The sequence below is a fragment of the Caretta caretta genome, chromosome 1, assembly GCF_965140235.1.
Source record: "Caretta caretta isolate rCarCar2 chromosome 1, rCarCar1.hap1, whole genome shotgun sequence".
NCBI classification, from domain to species: domain Eukaryota; kingdom Metazoa; phylum Chordata; order Testudines; family Cheloniidae; genus Caretta; species Caretta caretta.
This window is the reverse complement of record NC_134206.1, coordinates 267,815,802-267,836,361: the sequence shown is the minus strand read 5'-3', so window position 1 is coordinate 267,836,361 and position 20,560 is coordinate 267,815,802. Positions and strand designations below refer to the sequence as shown.

Here is a 20,560-nt window from a genome sequence, read left to right as displayed (position 1 = left end):
TTCATGATCAAGATTATGATGATCAAAAAATCAGTGGTGTTGTTCCCAATAGTTCCATATACTGTTGTGATTTCTTACTTGTCAAAACGTGCTCTTATTCCAATTATTTGTATTATTAGAAGATTATACCTTGCAAATCTGGTACAAAGTGGTGACACAGGAAAAGTCAAAACAAGGGCAACAGGGAGAAGTATGTAATTCTGGAAAATGTAAACAGAGCCCTTGTTTATAGTATTATTCATATGACTCAGTATAATTGTTATTATCTTGTAAACATAACTCACTGCTGTTCAGAACTGTGTAATCCACATAGTAATTTGTCAAATTTAAAAATATTTTAGACTGTCATTTCATGTCTCTTTCAGTTTTTATTCACTGCATCTATATGAAATAGGCGCTTTGGGCTTTTATTTTGTATACATATATATTAATTCAAAGGTACTTTCTTTAATTTTATTCTCTGGTGGTTATTTTGTAATTGTTAGGTAGTTAGCTATTCAGAATCTTTTTTATTTATTTTGTTGTTTGTACTACAGATTAGTGTTAAGTACTTGGTAAAAATAGGATGGTGAGGAAGTGACTGCACATGCCTGGGAAATTTGCTCTAGAAATTTGGCTTTTATTCCTGGCTTTTCCACAGACTTCCATAGGAATCTAGGAAGTCATTTAACCCTTGCCTCAGCTTTCCTTCTATAAAATGTGGATAATATTTACATCCCTCACAGAAGTTCATTAATGGTATAAATCACCCTCAGATCCTCGGATGGAAGGCATTGTAGTAGTGAAAAATATTATAAGCCAACAATGAAATATTACACATATCATCAGACTGTACCAGTGATAAGGTAAGAGAATAGTGGTGATTTACCTGTTCTTGCAGAAGGTACTCTTGCTATTTCTAATGAACAAGGTTTCTTCGTAACTGCTATGTCCATGAAATCACAAAGGTTGTTTTCATTTTCTGAAGGATGAGCATCAAGAGAACCAGAAGGTACTACTTCCAGTGTATAGCTCCTTTTCTTTCGGTAAGACTCCTGAAAAGTAGAAATGCAACTACATGATAAAAATAGCCTTGGTGGATGCAGTAAAACTGTAAAAAAGAAAATGGTCCAATAACTCTGTCAAAAATAGAACTTAAAATTCAACAGTTTAAATAGATCACTTCCTATTGAAACCCTAAATTTAGTGACTAGAAGGGGTTACCTATAGTCTATCATAAATAAATTTCACTGTTGAATATTACATTTTAAAAATTATTTGTGAAGATTGTGTATGGATTTATTTAACTCTTCATTTGACATATGGCAAGCACTCTAATGCAGTTGCTTTTACTGTACCATTTTTGTTAAGTTCTGATTCAGGTATATATCCTGATCAGGTTTTAAAAGTGTATTTTGTGAAAGAAACAGAATTATATAGAGTTAATAAATGGAATTTCTTTGTTTTCACGGATTTTGTGAGTCTGTTCATACTATACATATAACACATGGATAACCTGATCTATTGTTTGATGGCAGAACCCAGAAGAGGTTAGTTTCCTTTGAATATCCTGAATGACTAGTGTTATGGGCACTAGGGCTCTCTTTGGATATTCTTTTATGTGTGTGTTTTTTTGTGAATAGAAACAATTAGAAGTGGATACTTACTAGTTGTGATTTCCTGAGAAATAGGAGGCATCCCTTGATATCTACAGGCTCAATTCAAATCCCCCTGAAGTCAATAAAAAGACTCCTATTGGACTTCAAGTGGAGTTAAACTGTGCCTTAAATAAATATTTAAATATTAGTGGTGTATTCTAGGAGTATGAGCTCCCTACATTTACTAATGCTGGAAAGAAGCAAACAGATAGAAGATATGACATGTTCACTCTGCCAAATCATGAGATTGGATTCAGTATTCAAAACCACTAAATTAAGTAGGGCTTGGCTGGTTCAGAACATGAGTGAAAATAGTCTGGTACAGGAATTTCTCTAATTTCGTGGTTGCAATCCAGCAAAATATGATAAAGCATTTAAGGACAATCTCTCACAGGAACACAGTGTTTGGCTATTCTGTGTCACCAATATAGATGCATGTAGAAATCAGACACCATGTAAATCTGATAGGACAAGAAACTATGCAACGGGCCAGAAAACACTAGTGTTCATAAGAGTCACACATAAGTAAAGTACTTCCCAGCAAACAATGTAAGAATGTGCCACCCAGAGGAGTTCATGGCATATCAATTTCCCCATAGACTAAAAAATATTTCATCCAGCCCAAGGCAAACAGATGGCTGTAGATAACCAGACCATTTCTGCTGTGGAAGATTTGTGCATTCATTGGCCCTTTAAACTACTAGAACCTTCTGCAGTTTTTTCCTCTATTCAGTTATGCCTGATACATATGGAAGTTCAAAAGCAGATAATTCTGAACCTACTGGGAGGCAGAGACTCTGGCAGCAGCGTCATGGCAAGAGCAGCATGAGTACCCTCATAGCCGCTTCATGATTCCACATACTAACATTAGCAGAACCAAATTTCAGTGAACTGTTTGTTGAAACAGGAGAAGGGGGGTGTGGATTCAGAAAGAGGAGATGACTATTGAAAGACATGTATAAAGAAGAAGCTGGAAGAAAAGCAACATCATGGAAAATGGTGGATTAAACAATTGAATATAGGAAATGGTTTTCAGAGAAAATAAAAATATAAATTTGTAATAAGTAGAATATAGGCAAAAGAATAAACAGGCTAGCATAAATAATTAAAGATTAACAATTTCCATTGAGAAACAAAAGCAAATAGGGTTCTAAATAAAATTTAGAAAAGGAAACAATGAATGGGGAGGGAAAAAAAACTGTTACATCTTTTACCTTTCCATCCTTTGTCTGTATGTTTGTCTGTCTATTCAGAATGTAGGCTCTGTGGGACAGCATCCTTGTTTATATTTCTGTATAGTGCCTAATGCACTTTAGGGCACTGTGTAAATAAAGAGTTGGGCAAGTTTTGCATTTGGGCCTCCTGCACTGTTAAGTATGATTTTTTTAACTCAAAATGGTCTCATTCCCCAGATGAAGAATGTACAAAATGGTGCATTTGATACAAATCCTGCAAAGATTTACACATGGGCTTAGCTTTAAACATGGTAAAATGTCCATTTGAGGACAATGGGATTATTCACAGTGAGAAAAATATAGCACATAGACAAGTCTTTGCAGGATTGGTGCCTTCGAGTTGGCTCACACAGAACCCTGTATTTTGCACAAGGGTCTGAGAAGAGTTACAAAGGAATCTTAGAAAACTGCATGACTGGGCAACAAAATGGCAGATGAAATTCAATGTTGATAAATGCAAAGTAATGCACATTGGAAAACATAATCCCAACATTACATATAAAATGAGTTGGCCAAATTAGCTGTAACCACTCATGAAAGAGACCTTGGAGTCACTGTGGATAGTTCTCTGAAAACATCCACTCAAAGTGCAGTGGCAGTCAAAAAAGCGAACAGAATCTTGGGAATCATTAGGAAAGGGATAGATAAGACGACAGAAAATATCACATTGCCTCTATATAAATCCATGGTATACCCACATCTTGAATATTGTGTGTAGATATGGTCGCCCCATCTCAGAAAAAGGTATATTGGAATTGGAAAAGGTACAGAAAAAAGAAACAAAAATGATTAGGGGTAGGGAACAGCTTCTGTTTGAGGAGAGATAATAAGACTGGAACTTTTCAGCTTGGGGAAAAGACGACTAAGGGGGGATATGATTGAGGTCTATAAAATCATGACTGGTGTGAAGAAAGTAAATAAGGAAGTGTTATTTATGCCTGCTCATAACACAAGAACTAGGGCTCACCAAATGAAAATAAGCAGCAGGTTTCAAACAAACAAAATGAAGTATTTATTCACACAATGCACAGTCACCCTGTGGAACTCTTTGTCAGAGGATGTTGTGAAGGTCAGGACTATAACAGGGTTAAAAAAAGAACTAGATATATTTATGGAGGATAGGTCCATTAATGGCTATTAGCCAAGATAGGCAGGGATGGTGTCCCTAGCCTCTGTTTGCCATAGACTGAGAGTGGGCGTCAGGGGGTGGATCACTTGGTAACTGCCTGTTCTGTTCATTCCTTCTGGGACACCTGGCATTGGCTGCTGTCAGAAGACAGGATACTGGTCTACATGGATCTTTGGTCTGACCCAGTATGGCCGTTCTTATAGAAATGATAGCACTGTACTAGTAAAGTGTTTGCTTTCTTTCATTCAGAATAAAAGCAGAATACCTCTTCTATCTATGCTAACTCCCATCCTAATAGATTATTCTTGTTTGTTTTGTGTATATGAAATTAATGAATGGACAGAAGAGAAGAAATCTTTCAAATTAGTGTAGGGATGCAAACAACATGGTTTCTTCTGAATTTAGAAATAACAGTTGTCCTGACTTTCAGATAAAGCTTGTACTCTATCTCCCCTCCCACACAGGGATGTACAGTCCTCAGACACAACCAAGCCCATGTGGTTCCACTTTATTTGAAGGGTGGAGATTTTGAGAGCCCATTCCAAGGGTGCGCATCCCCTGGCACTCTGTTCCACAGAGGTTCCCTACAAGTAGTCTCACAAGGGAACTTGAAGGAGGAGGAGGAGGTTAGTGTGGATGGTTCTGACGCATTGCAAATCCAGTGGCTACAGCTCCTTCACAGAGGGTTTTTAGATGCTGCAACTCCATAGCAAAGGAAAGGATTTCTTCCCATGACCTCTGGGGAAGGATTTGCCCCTTTGTGCTTATGACTGTATTTTACAATGACAGATAGCACAAATTTATTTTCCATGGCAACCAAATACAATAGCAGAGCTCAATTTAGCCCTTGTACATGACATCTTCTGCTGGCATAATACAGGGTGCAGGGCTCATGGTGATGGCAAATCTGCCTAGACTGGATTACAACTCAAGCTACCTGGGGGCCCACAGGCACCAACACTGTTTGTCTGGAGAGTGGCCATGCCTAAGGTGCCCAGGGATGCCCAAGATGTACATTTCCAGTTTGCAAATTCTGCTTTCAGGACAAATGTGCACAACTCATGTTGCAAGATTGCTATAAAGTGCCAGGCAAAAATTGTTAAAGGTAATAGGGTTACTAGTGAAGTTGGTGGAAGCTGAGTTACAAACAAGCAAACTCCCCCTAATATTCTAATAGTTCAAATAATGCCAATAAAATGGCCAGTGTAAGTTACATATGCCAAAGGCAAAAATTCATCTTTAACCAATATCCAAAGACATCTGGAACAGTATCAGATAAGCAATTTACTCAAAAAATTAAGCCTCAACTCAATAAAGAATATGTAGATAAAAAGGCAAATATAAAATTGACCTCTTGTTTCAGCAGAAAGTAATGGGAAGACTTCCTGGTTGGTGTAATATGTTCCTTTCTGTATGTGCCAAAGTCCATTCTTGAATTGCATAGTTACGTACAATTTAAATAGCTAGATGTTAGCAAATCACATAAAATTGTTTTCAAGTCTCAGGCACCAAGCAATTTAATCCTCGCTTATTTCTAAAATGGAAAGCTGTGTGTAGTAATCTTAAGTATGGGGAGCTTTTGTTTCCCTTTTCCCCACCCCAATCCCCCATGCAATTTTAGTGTGTGGTAAGTCCACACTGGACCCACATGCCTCCTAAATGTACAAATGCACATAATAAATCCCATTAAAATTATAGTTGCATTACTATTGAGTAATCTTTAATACACAGAATCAAAATCTCACTTGTATTTGGATTTAATTTTAACCAGTTAGAGATGATTCAATCCTGAATGTCTATAAACTAATCCGAAATGTCAGAGCTGTCTAGGATTTGATAGAAAAGCTATATACATAACTGCATATCAGCTATTTAGTAGCTAACTGTTGTCAGAATTAGTTCTAATTTGGAATAAGAACTTCATAAAGTTTTAAAGTAAGCTATGTGAGCTGGCAATATGTTGTAGTTAGTAGTGTAGTAGAGAGGATGAACATTATAAACAACATAATTGGAAAAATATTGCAACCAGTGGGAAAAGCATTAGCATCAGTGCAGTGCAGCAGGTGAAGCAAACATATTTGGCCTTTGCTGCTCCTAATCATGACAGTAGTGTGCTGAGTTGCATTTGCTGTAAGATTGCCAGGGGCACACCAGTCCCCCTGATTGGAAGACCTCCAGACAATTTGCACGGTTCTGAGCATCAACTGATTAGCTGTTTCATTTTTTTCAACTACACGATTTAAGTGTCATATCTAGGCCAAGAGCGCAAGATGGGTGGAGAGCAGAAACAGGAAAAAAAGATTGAGATATGTGGGAAAAGATTCCTAGACAGAAATAAAAACAACAAACGCTAGGAAGCCATGAAGAAGGCAAAAGTCTATCTAATTTACATCACTATAGGCTATTGAAAAAAATAACAGAACAATGAAATATTACATTAAGGGAATCTCTCAATTGGAAAATTATGGCCCAAATTCTGGTCTTGTGAATAACAATGCTCAATAAGATCATATCAACATACAAACCAAACCTCTGTTGCTCTTGACACTGTAGGGCACAAATCTGGTGTTCCGTTGCGTTCCAAGGCTCCATCTTCTCCTGATTCTCCTGCCTCAACTAGGGATTAAAGATATTGTGGCTTAGATGCAGACACATTTTAAAGGCTGACTGTAAAGAAGGCACACTTGTAAGCTGGTTGAGTTAAAGGCTAGGCTGCCTGCTATACTTTATCTTGATTAGGTTAGCATGTGCTAAAGCACAACTTTCCTGATCTGGACTAGACATTTAAAAGATGCTTATGTCAGGGTGGACTAGGTCTGGAGGCTGCTGGCGTGACCAATAAGGGGCCAGAAGGGCCAGATAAAAGGCAAGCAGCAGAACAAAACCTTCAGTTGCTGTGTGGAGCTCGATGAGGGAGAAACAAGTGCCTGGCTGGCTAGATGAGTAGTAGGACTGCAGATAGCTCACTTCAGAGAGCTCACCAGACAGAACTGAGCCCAGCAAAGGCTACCAAAGACTAGATGCCTGGTTGGCTGGATAGAATAGCAGCAGAGCCATCAAAAGGTCAGTGCAGGCAGGCTGAGCCTGGGGGATTGAGCACAAAACCTGGCCAGATCAGAGGAGGGTACCAAGATGGGCCTGGCTGGGTGTCTGAAGAAGGCAGTGCCTCTAGGAAGAAGCCCAAGAGCTACAGCCCCTTAACAGGGCCATGATAAGAACTCAGGACTGTATATTCTAGAAGAGGAGACAGCGTGTGCGGCTCAGCTGGATGGCTGAGCTGCCGAAGATCAGCCAAGAGAACTGGTGGCCGGGGGCGGTCCTTGCAAGAGGCAGGTGCCAACCTGATGTAAAACCAAAAGCAGGCTCACACCTAACTGAAAGAAAGGGAGCCATCCACGAGAGGTGGGTGCCCCCCCCCCAGTGAAAAGAACTGTGTTTGCAGGCACTATCTCCCAGAGAAAAGGGGGCATGCACAAGAGATGGGTGCTGACCCCATTATAGTGGTAGAGAGAGCTAGATAACACTGCACCTTTAAATCCTAGACAAAAAAAGGTGTTAGTGTGTCCTTTGGTGGATCCACCTCACCGCTCCATCCTCTTGGTGTCTCCAAGGGACTCAATCCTTGGCTCCTCCTTCCCCTTTTATACCTTCTGTCTTGGTGATCTCATCCATTCACGTAATTTCAGCTATCATCTTGATCATGATTCACAAATCTACCATTTTACTTTTGACCTGTCTACCATCCAAACATGCATTTCATCCAATCTCTTCAGCATCTCTTCTTAAAATTAACATGGTCAAAACCCTACTCACTCCATTCTCTGTCACTATTGACATCTTCCTTATCATTCAGGATAATAACCTAGTGTCATCTTTCTTTCCTCCCAATTCCTGTACATCTAAATCTTGCCACTTCATCCTCCATACAATCTTCTGAAATCCAACCTTTTCTGTCCACACTTCAAAAACCACTTCAGGACACTATTTCCAAGCCTTATTATGGCATCCTTTCTGGCCTCTTTCATACCCACATAACTTCCTATAATCTATACAAAAGTACACCTGCCAAGAAAACCTTTCATATCTATAGATCTAAACACAGCACCTCTTCTCTTTGAATGCCTTCCCTTTGAATACCTTTGAATGCCTTTTCGTTACTGTTTCCAGTTCATGCTTCTTGTTCCACTTTCCAGACCCTCTACAACTATACCCCTCACAGTTAGAATATACTCAAATAATATACTTATCCACTTATCTCTTATCATGTTGGCCCTATGCCCGTACACTCTGGCAATTGAGTCTGGCATCATTGATAGTTTCTCCACATATACCACCGATACCTTTGTGCTTTCTTGCATACTGCCCTTATGGAAGGAACTACCTCCCTGTACTGATCTATAAAGCTAGTACCCTACCTCCTCCATTCAAGTTACTGCATGCCAGTCACTTTATTTGACTAGACCTGAGAATGGAAATCCACTAGAGTAAATTCAAAGCATGGTACACAAAATGTTTATCTCTAACTGCCCTTATTTTCCTGCCTCCCCCATTTTGCTTCTTTAAGGCTTAATTGTCTGTATTCACTCTAATGTCAATTTATCATATTATGATGCCATTTTCAGGAGTACTACCTCAAAGTATATGCACTATATTTAGGTGTGTGATGTTACAGATCTTCAACACAATCATTGCGAGTGGTAACATCTTCCAGATGTTCTTGGACATGTGTGAAAATTATCTCATCTTTCTGGTTCACCTGTTGCTTCTATTTGTGTGAGCCGGGGGGCTCAAAACTTAAAATTACACCAATGGGAAGGCTGACTGTATGACCTTCTGCTTAGCGTTAAAGAGACAAATCACTGCTGCAGTTGTACTCACTTATATAAATTTGGCTCAAGAACTGAAAGTCAGAAGCAACTATGGTTCAAATCCAGCCTGAGCTACTGTCTCAGTTTGAACTTATACACTGCACTTAATACTGCTTTTACGAATACTGTTGACAAACTGGAGAAAAGGGAAGCTCATTGAAAGTCTATTCTCTTGTCACATGAGATGAGTAGACCTTGCTGAAATCAACTGGAGTTACTTACACCTGTGAGGGAAGAATAGGACTGCAGATGTCTGATCTTGACATTACTGTGTAAGTAAATTATCTTCAGTGCTCTAGGGAAAAAACCCTAAAGACAGTGATGTCCTAATAGGCTTAATTTCAATTTTATTGGGAACTGCTGAGGTGTGAGGAGACCAGAATCACAGTCTTTGGTTCACATGGATTAACAAAAGGTTAGTGGTCAATTAGTGGTTAAATCCATCATTTTGATTTAACTAAGGGGCCCTCAACTTTACATGCATCACTGAAAGCTGCTTAAACAGTATTGCAGGACCTGATGTGCAGCAACTTGCTGCACATCTGGATAGTCAGTTCAATATAAACAAAACACAATAATTATGGAGGTAGTATTGCCAGGCAATTTTCAGCTAAGTGAGAGGCTTCCCACTGGATATAGTGGGCCTTAGGCATCTTCTTGGATCTGTGTGTGATAACTGTTGACCAGTGAAAAGTGAGTTTTTGCCATGTCTGTTTATAGTGCTTTCAGGGCTTCAAAGCATTTTACAAATATTTACTAATTCACACCTCTCCAGCTATTTCTTACTTAACCACATTATTTCCTATTCTGAATATAGGAAAAATTAAAAATACTGCATCCATAGTAAATGTTTTTAAAATGGAAACCACTGTGGAGAAGTACATGTCATTACCCCTATTTTACACAAATGGAATTTCAAACGCAGAAATTAAGGCACATATCTCCAGACATGGCCACAATTACTGAGATTCCCAATGAAGGATGAGTGCACTCAGGACTTCTGAAAATCAGGCTCTAGCTGTTTAAAAATGGGCACCCAAAAACTGAGGTATCCAGGATTAAACACCACCTTTGAGTCACATTGAGGCTCAATTTTTCAATCATCAGTCAGTGGTTGGAGAAGGGAATTAGAACTCAGGAGTTCCTGTTTGTTCCATGAAGCTGAATCCATAATATCACAAAAATATTATTTCCCACTTGCATGTTGACAAAAATCTCATTGTCAGATATGAGATAATATAACATAACAACAGATGTTTATATTATCCATCTACTTCATTTATGGAAAAAAGCAATCCAGTTTTATTTTTCTCTGCTACTAGTGCAGACAGTTTTGTACACCAATACGGATTCAGAAATATGTTTGGTTTTCACCTAGCACATCAAATGCATAACACTATTTAAAAATTCACTAGCTATTTCTTGGAGTGCCAATAGAACTCATTTAAAATAGACTGAATAACCTGCCTTTAGTGAAATGACACTAGAAAGCATATATAGTCTAAATATCCTGTCATAGAAACAAAAATCTATGTTTATATTAAAGAGATATTGTCAAGATTGGTCCTTAAAAGTTGTCTAAAATCATACATACCATGTCAGCTTTGTTTTAGTTCTTGGACATGTGTGAAAATTATCTTATCTTTCTGGTTCACCTGTTGCTTTTTTGACAGTACAAAATGGTGTAGAAAGACAAAATTGTTAATAAATCCATTAAAAACATTATTTTTAATAGTATATTCCAGGAGTGAATTTTTTTCACTTAACTCTATGGTAACAGATTAGCCACTGCGAAGATGAGACATTAAACATGGCAGCTCTTGTTTTGGAGGGATGATACTATAAATATTATCAGGAGGTAAAATATTTTAAAATGTCATTTTAGGACAGCTTCACTTGACAATAGTCTGTAGAAAACACTTCCAGGGCAAATTAAACACATAAAAATGCAAATAGCAATGTTATACAACTCAGGTAATATCCTCAAAGTAGGAAATTTGGAGTTAAGACTTCATTATTCCATATTTGTCATGCCTTTGTGCTTAGTTGTTCAGTGCAAACTGTATTCTCTTGCATTCTTTATGGGCACATAATTCCCATTTTAATAATATGAATTTTACATGCTTCTGGGCTGCAGAATTAGGATCATGGGCAAGGTCAAGTGCTCTCAAAAAGTAACCTTAAAAACAAAAACCACCACCAACTGTGGAGAGTTAAGGAGTCTCTAGTCTGAACTGACATTAAGAAAGACTTTTCATTTGCGGGCAAGCTTTTTATACTTTCTGTCTCCTATCCTATAGAAGTCAAGCCAGTTGAAGCCTCTTTAGTCTCTTATGGAACATGGGAAATAGTAAAATCAGGAATCACTGCCAGGAAAGTAATAGCAGACATACTGCCTTTCTAAAAATGTGGTGTTAAAACTCATTCACAATTTCTACATAATGTTAATTCACATAAGTATGTCATGAGTCACCATATAATATCTTATTTATAATTTATGGACTCTAAATTTATGAACACTTACTTTCAACTCCTTCTAGATTAGGCGTTGAAGGCCATAGCATACTCTGTCATCTGAAAACTAACTAGTCAAACATGTGCATAAGTCTCTATTTTGATATATGACTTTAAGGTAATTAAATGTTGCCTCCATATTTTACATATGGTGGCTCAGGACACCAGAGATGATATGCCTTGAACAGGTTCTGTTCAGGCATGGGGTAGTAGACGCTTCTCTCTGTCTGGTTAGTGTCTACTGTGTCTCTCACAATGTAAGTCTATATACATCCTGAGCCACCAGCTAACCAAAACTGCAAAATCTACAGAAAGGAACACACACAACAGGAGCATGTCTGTTTGTAAGGATCCTGGGTCTGTGGAGCTTGGGACAGCTGACATCCCCCCATTGCCTCTGGGAGGCCATGCAGAACTACTCCCAAGGAGCACTCTGGAGATTAGGTGCTGCAGAAAGTACCACCCAAAAGGTGCCAGAGCAACAGCCCCCTCTGGCTCTCTGATTGGCCATGCTTACTATTTAACACTGGTAAGGCAACCATGCAGATGTCTAGCCTGCTGATGCTCCAGGACTTGCCTCACTCTCTCATCTTTGATCTCTAACTTGAGCCTAACTTTGATCCTGACTCTTATCTCCTGACTCCAGCTTAGTAGCTATTTCTGATCTTTGGTTTCCAACCTCAGCCTGACTGATCCTGACTTTTCCCTACTGATTTCAGCTATCACAACTCCTCTGACCCCTGCTAACCGACCACTGCCTCATGGTTACCCCTTGACTCCATGGCACCAGCCCAGCAGTAACCACTTGGCCTGACTGCCTATGACTCGGTCCCTTACAGCAGTTTATGAATAAAGATCATGGCACTGTTTTGATATAACTGGGGTTACAAAGAAACATACAATATCCTTTACCTAGGGCAGAAGCTGGCAGAGCATTTTGTCCCATGACAAATGGATCATAGACAGACATCGCTGAAAAATGCTGGAAGGACTTTGGGGTGAGCTTTGCATGACATGACAGTATCTAGTTAAATAAGAAAATGGTTACCTACCTTTCCATAACTGTTTTTAATTAAAGATATGTTGCACATGTCAAAATAAATGCCAGCTGCACACTTATAAAGCTAATAGCCAAATTCTGTTTTAGATCTAGAAGATAGTTCAGCACAAGATCCTGGGGTGCCCACTCTGGAGATACTCCTTTCCTATGAGACTAAATGGAGAAGTAATTCCACTTAGCTAGTTAATTGTTTCTAGATTAGGGTTATCTGCTTATCAGAAGCATATTTTGGACATCCTTAAAGCAGGACTTCTCAAAGGGTGTCAGCCATGAACCATACCCACTATGAGATGGATAACTCAGAGGCTATGATGAAGCAGGCGCCAATGGTCCTGGGAGATTATGTCTGTATCCAACAGAAGGGGCAGAGGAGGCTCAATCAACAAATCTAGTAGGGTCTATAAGGATGAGGAGTGCATGGTCTTGTTTTATTTTGAATATGACTCTGGGAAGTAAAAGAATTGGAGGGAAGATATACAGGATGGAATTCTTCTAGGATAGGAGAAAAGCGTCTGTCAAGTGATCCTGGGCCGAACCCTCCCCAGGAACAGAACTGATGGTCCTTTCTGTTGGTTCTTGTTGCAAAAAGATCCACTTTGGAAGTCCCCCGTAATTGGAAGATGAACCTGGCCACGTCTGGACATAATGACCAATTGTGTTGATTGAAGAAGGATCCGCTAACCTGATCCATTAACATGTTCTGTTTCCTCAGAAAGTAAGCAGCTTTGTGATGAATTGAGTGGGTGATATGAAAATCACAGAGGCAGACTGCCTCCTGGCAGAGTTGGTCTGACTGTTATCCTCCTTGTCTGTTTATGTAAAACATGGTCACTGAATTATCTGTCAGAATCAACAGATTTTTTTCACCACTATGTGCGGGAAGAAGGCCAAGCAGGCTATCTGTACCACTGTTAACTCCTTCATACTTGTGAGATTCTAGATCTTGAGTTGACCAAAGGAGTCTCAAGAGTGAGACTCCTGAGCCTGGAATAACCCCATATGAGCTCTCTAACACAGAGAAGATGTGTCCGTGACTAGCATGAAGGTTGGTAGCACGGGGAGAAAGGGAGCCCCAACAGAAACTTTCAAAGGGTCCATCCACCAATCTAGGGATGACAAGACTAGTGAGAGTGATCCCTGAAGAGGGATAGGGAAGGGAGTAGAAATGAACTGGGTGTCATACGCTTGTTCCACCATGCTTAAGACCCACTGGTCTGACGTTATGTGGGCCCAAGCATTTATCCCACTTCATAAGTGATTGGTACATAAAAGATGGGGAACAGATAGAATTTAGATAAGCTGGTATGCTGTCCTCAACTGTCCCGTAAAAATGATTGTTTGGAACAGGTAGCTGGATGGGATTAGTCTACAGATGCTGAAGAGGAGGACTGTAGATATCGCCTCCTGTAGGCCCTTCCTTTTTTTCTTGTTGGAACTTGGGCTCAGGGAATAAAATTCTGGTGTCTGTATGGCTGCTGTGAATGAAACTGATTTATTTTAATCTCTGGGGGATTCAAAAGGATTTGAGTGTCACCCTGGAATCTTTGAGGCTATGAATCTTGTCATCAGTTTTCTCTGAATACAGAGAGATAATTTTTAAATGGAAGTTTTAGATAGTCTGTTGGACCTCTTGGGGTAGCTCAAATGACTGCAACCATGAATACCTTCTCATAGTAATGGCTGATGCCATTGTTTGAGCAGCCAAATCTGCACTATCCAAACTATCTAGAAGGTCAGTCCTGGTGACCAGCTTGCCCTCCTCAGCCATTACTGAAAAATTGTGTCTACAGTCATCTGATAATTGGTCTATGAATATTTTTAAATGTTCTGACATTCCAGGGTGCAATCCAGACCAGTGAGGGGTTGCGTCACCACCTGCCCTGCAACCTGGAGTACCTCACAATGCTTTGCTGCTGTAGCTCCCAACCTGGGCCCCCTCACAAACAGCCAGACAGCATGTAGGTCACACCCGGAGTGTCTGTGTATAGCTGCAGCCTGCCAGCAACACTCCAGTCACACTTTGGCTTCCACAGCCTTAGTTAACACTTGCAGGGTGACTCCAACACACTCCCAGTCCTGAATTTCCCCCCAAAATGTGTGTTCTTCACTATCCAGCTCTTTCCTGGAGAATTCAATATTTTAGATCTGTTGCCCCTGTAAGGGAACAATATCTAACAATTTGCTATTTTAAATGGAGTTACCCAAACAATTCAGTTTGAATGCAGCAGTGGATTAATTTGATTAAAGAATTAAACAAGTTTATTTAACAACATAGAGACATTTTAAGTGAGTACAAGTAAAAGGCAGAAATGGTTACAAGATAAAAAGATAAAAGTGCTTTCTAGTGCTAAAACTTAAACTAGACTTGGTTCAAGACAAAATTCTTACCACATGCTCTCAGCAACGGGGCTGCCAAATTTCAGGTCAGGATCTCTCCCAAAGTCAGATGTCTGCCTCCTTTGTCTTCTTAGGTGAGAGAGAGAGATGGCTTCCTGAAAAATAAAACTTGCAGCCAAACAGATCCAGCCTCTTCAAATCTTTGCTTTTTGGCGTGGAAACTTCTTGTCCCAATCTTTCCCGCTTATTGGTGGCTGCCACCACAAGAGAATCCAGGCAAGGGGGTTAGAATAAAAATGTTCATACCCCTTAGAGGGGACAAAGTACTACTTCTCAGCTTGTTTTGCTGTGGAGGTTGAGGCAGGGAGGTGGGTGTCTGCCAAAAAGCCTTGACCAGCTCCATGATAATTTCATTAATTAGCAGAGCCACCTTAGCTAGAGTTGCCGACACCAGGATGTCCACCAACCTGAAAGAGATTTTGTACATCACTTCTGCTTAAATGTCAAGTGCAGAGGTCATTCTTTTAAAAAGATCTTGAATGGCTCTGAAGTCCTCCAGTGGTGGTAAATGACTTGACGGCTCAATAACCTCATCTGGTGATGAGAACACAACAGGCATCTGAAGTGGTGTCTGGTCCATAACTTGCAGTGGAGAGGCTGTCTGAGTGAGTTCTGGATGCTCAGTACCAGTCTCAGTAGCGGGCACAAGAGAATGTTGCTCTCAGTGATCAGTACTGGTCTCCGCACTGGTTATTGGGGGATGGTGCTCTCGGTGCTGGTGTCTCCAATGTGCCTGCCACGGCTGTGTCCAAGACGATTGAAGGGGAATCCCTACAGTGACCACAATGGCCACTGATATGGACTTAGGATTCATCCTCATCTGGGCCATTGATCTTTAGCAGGAGGCCAGTGTTGACATTGCTGCATGGCCCATGGGCCTTGACTTTGATTGTGGGGTATGTGCCATGTCCTGGACTGGATACAGAGAATCTCATCTCTGTCTGAGGAGAACTCAGATGCTTCTGAGAGAGGAGGGCCCAATTCAGATGGGACTGGTGAATGGTTCATGTACCCTGGAAAGGCGGTACCAAAGAAATCATGGGAGGTTTTCCTTTCAACAAGACAGACTTCAGCAGAGGTTTGGGAAGTAGTACCACAGGATCTTGGTGTGGTGAGGTATCTGCCACAGGCATCAGCATCAACACTGGTTGGAGGCCTTAAGTTGCTGGTGATAGCGGTACCGAGAGGATAAGCAAGTCTATTGCAGCTGCATATGCCTCTGGAATGTTTGGGATCTGCACTGTCTGCTGGCTCCATAAATGTCTTTAAGGGATGAAATGGGTTTGGCACCTGCCTCTTGTGCGTGCCCCCCTTTTCTCTGGCCGATATACCTCCAATCACAGTTCTTTTCATGGGGGGAGGAGGCACCCACCTCTCATGGACGGCCCCCTTTCTCTCAGTTAGGTGTGAGTCTGATTTTCTTTTTTGGTCTTACATCAGGATGGCACCTGCTGCTTGTAACCACACACCCCACCACCTCCTGGCCGCTGGTTCTCTTGGCTGATCTTTGGCAGCTCAGCCCTCTGGCCAAGCCGCACATGTTGTCCTCCCTTCCAGGGTATGTAGTCCAAATTCTTTCTCAGGGGGCTGTAGCTCTAAGGCTTCTTCCCCGTGGCACTGCCTTCTTCAACCATTCAGCCGGGGCCCATCTCGGTAGCCTCAGCTGGTGTCCTTTTCAGCAGGCCTCCCTGGGCTTAGTCTGCAACCAGACCAGCAGAGCCCATCTTGGTATCCTAACCTGGTCTGTCCAAGTCCTGGGTTCAGTCCCCCGGGGCTTCAGCCTGCCTGCACTGACCTTCTGCGGGTCTTGCTGCTCTTCCAGCCAGCCAGGCACCTGGTCTTCAGCAGCCTTCCCTGGGCTTCAGTCCTGTCCACAGTGAGCTCTCCACAGTGAGCTGTCCATGGTACCGCTGCTCTTTCAGCCAGCCAGTTACCCAGCCTTCACTCCTCTAGCTCCATCAGCCCCTCTGATTGGCCACTCTTTTGCAGCCACTCTAGGCTTCCTGGAGGACTTCTCACTGCTCCATTTTGGGACAGTGTGGTGCAGGGCCATGAGGCTTCCAGCAGGGGGCCTCTGGACCTAGTCCACCCTACCACAAGGGGACAGCTTTGACAGACCTGACACAGGCTCCAGAGGCAGCCCTCTTGGTAGGTGATAAGCATTCTAGGGATAGCCTCTCTCCAAACACTTCATGGAGTCCCTGCCTCTGGTTTGCTTTGCTATAGATACACAAGAGCAAGAAGTGGAACCCAAGGAAGGCCTGAGTCTTTTCTTTGGTAGCAGAGAACGAAATCAAGGAGACGTAGACATCTCCAGTGGGGCATTCCATACAATTGGGGCACTCTCCCCTTGTGACAACTTCAATGGGGGTTGAAGTGCTGCTTTCATAAGCAAGCACTTAATGCTTACTGCCCTATATGTTTTTGAGCTGGGCTTGAAACCTTTACAGATGGGACCTTTGTCACTGATGTGGGGTTCTCCTAAACATTTCAGGCAGGTTGGGTGCGGGTCACTGACCAGCATAGGTTTTTTGCAGGTCCAACCGCAATTAAATGCCAGCAAGAAAGTCATACTAGTACTGGTCCCAAAAGAGGGAAAAAATGGTCAAAAAGAGACCAACCCCCTCCACAGAAACATAGCTTTAATTTTAGTCAGTTTAGACTGTTTTAACTATAACTAACAAATTACTAATTTACAAACATATACAAAGAAGAGGAGAGGAAAGTACCTGAATTAATCAAATCTGGAATCGCTCCAACTGCCATCACTGGTGGTAAGAAGAAATGGAGGGGGATCAGGGGTGACTGCATTTTCTTACACCAGCATGCAGTGGCATGTGGCAACAGAGGGCACTCAAGCCACCACTGAGGGGCAAAATCTCCAGTGTCTGTGCACAGGGCACACACAAACCTACAGTGGAACAGACATGTGCAATCACTCATAGTAGCAGCCTAGGTTCTAAAATACACGTTATGATTTTTATAGGTAGCCATTTGTTTCCAATATTTCTACTTTCTATCATTTGAATCTCTCCTCTTCGTTAAACAAACATTGGCTTATTGTCACTGCAACATATCCACATGCTGTGTGTTAAACAGAGCGGTGATCTGAGGTGAAACTGGTAAACTGAGGTGTACTGCTTCTTTGGGAGCAGCAAATCTGTGGTTATTGTGAATGTACCTCGGAACAGGGCACAGACACTCCATGGGCAGGGGTGCTGGAACAATTTGCATAGTGAGGGTGCTGAGAGCCATTGAACCAAACTGTAAACTCTGTATATAATGGAAACCACTTCAAGTCAGGGGATGCAGCAGCACCCCCTGCACTCCTAGTTCCAGCACCTATGCTCCAGGGAGATGCTTAGAGGTCTCAAGAGTTGGAAAGTGCCTATTGCTAACCTGTAGAGAGAGAAAGAGAGAGGGGACTGAGTAGGCCTAGAGGGGAGTGCTTGTGTTGCCCTTGGCCGGTGGAGTTGGGGAGCTGACACCCAGCAGGCACAGACAAAACTTCCTCACACTAAAGGCAGGTGATAGCAAGGTGCCCCAGCCCTGGGTACCCCTAGGAAGCATCACAAATAGGTGCGTGGATGTTCTTAACCATGTTTATTCTTGAAAATGTCACTGAGTTCAAAACAAATTTGTCTTCACTTGCTATCATCTACTGGCCAAAATTCTTACAGTGATTGATAGTGCCATTTCTAATATTTAACTTACATGGGGTTACAGTGGACGAGAAGCTGGATATGAGTCAACAGTGTGCCCTTGTTGCCAAGAAGGCCAATGGCATTTTGGGATGTATAAGTAGGGGCATTGCCAGCAGATCGAGGGACATGATCATTCCCCTCTATTTGACACTGGTGAGGCCTCATCTGGAGTACTGTGTCCAGTTTTGGACCCCACACTACAAGAAGGATGTGAAAAAATTGGAAAAAGTCCAGCAGAGGGCAACAAAAATGATTAGGGGGTTGGAACACATGAGTTATGAGGAGAGACTGAGGGAACTGGGGATGTTTAGTCTGTGGAAGAGAAGAATGAGGGTGGATTTGATAGCTGCTTTCAACTACCTGAAAGGCGGTTCCAAAGAGGATGGCTCTAGACTGTTCTCAGTGGTAGCAGATGACAGAACAAGGAGTAATGGTCTCAAGTTGCAGTGGGGGAGATTTAGGTTGGATATTAGGAAAAACTTTGTCACTAGGAGGGTGGTGAAACACTGGAATGCGTTACCTAGGGAGGTGGTGGAATCTCCTTCCTTAGAAGTTTTTAAGGTCAGGCTTGATAAAGCCCTGGCTGGGATGATTTAATTGGGGATCGGTCCTGCTTTGAGCAGGGGGTTGGATTAGATGACCTCGTGAGGTCCCTTCCAACCCTGATATTCTATGATTCTATGATCTCAGGTGAGCCTCTTTGCTTTTGGAATCCACAAGCAGCACAGTTTGATGAGCATTATCAATCAATAGTCTACAATTTACCCAGACAACATATTTACGAAATAAAATTTACAAATAAAATTCTCTGTCAGGAGAAGTGGCTCCAAAAGTGTCTAGGCATATCTCTCAGGGATTATCAGTGCAACAATATGCAGTTTCTGGTTACTGCAGAAATATGGGGAGAGATTTGCTTTTCTATAAGGAGTGGATAGAATCTTCCTCATTATGTTTTTAACTTGTAAATTAAAGAACTTATGGGGATAGAAGTAGTTGCAAACAATACTATTGCATGATGATACTCTAAGCTGGTGAGGGATGTCATTGGGCTAGAACGGGAAATCAGGTAAACATGAGGAATTTTACTAATTTTAGATTATATTGTCAGATAATTAAGACTGCATTAAAGTAGAGATACGATCGTAAATATTGATTAGTTCTAGACAATATAATTAGAAGTAGAGCAGAATTACTCATCTGAGAAAGGTTTCAGAGTAGCAGCCATGTTAGTCTGTATCCGCAAAAAGGAAAGGAGTACTTGTGGCACCTTAGAGACTAACTTTAAGGTGCCACAAGTATTCCTTTTCTTTTCATCTGAGAAAGGTTCCCTTTTTTCTGGGTGTTAAATGTTCCTGCGAACACATGCTAGCATAGCTTCTGCTAGGGAGCCAAGACCCAAGAGTAGGAATCCATTCTATGTGATATATTTAGAAAATCTGTTTTCCAGTTACAATTATGTTCTAGGAGAATTTTTCTTAAACCTTTAAATGGTTATAAAGTAGAATTAAAAATGATATGAAAATATTTCCAATTTCAAAATAACCCAAGCACATAATTAGATAGCAAATAATTCATTATGAGTGGCTTTCCATTCATCTGAAAGTAGTAGAGTTGCTGTAATTTTATGAACAGTAAAAACGAGATTTTTTTATCTACTGTTAGTAATTTAATGCAAGTAATTTTTGTAATGTCATAATTAGAACCATTTTATAACTGAGTCAAACTATGTTAGATGTACTTTGTTATGACAGCTAGCTACATGAATATGTCATTTATCACAGAATGGGTAATAAGGTTCATTTCCTGCTTATAACAGAATTTGAGGGAACCCCGGTGGTGATATGGCATCGGTTAGGGGCAATCACTTGGACAGTAGGATTTGCTTCTGGCTTGCGCCAAGAATTCATAGTACTCGTTTAAAAAGAGTTTGTCATACCCATTTCAGGAAGGGCATTAGGACTGAACCACTGGATTTGTTGTGGCAGTGTATGTACTCCATGGTGGCCCAGCAATCAA

At 41.1% G+C, this 20,560-nt stretch overlaps 1 protein-coding gene across 10 annotated transcripts in view; it reads right to left on the bottom strand.

The window, feature by feature from the left end:
* ANKS1B (ankyrin repeat and sterile alpha motif domain containing 1B) overlaps nt 1-20,560 on the bottom strand; it is a 770,082-nt gene that overhangs the window by 520,657 nt on the left and 228,865 nt on the right. For all 10 annotated transcript variants that reach the window (XM_048835480.2, XM_048835488.2, XM_048835486.2 and 7 more), the window contains one exon: nt 869-1,034. In XM_048835480.2, the coding sequence (XP_048691437.2) occupies nt 869-1,034 (166 nt within the window). The remainder of the gene's footprint in view (nt 1-868; nt 1,035-20,560) is intronic.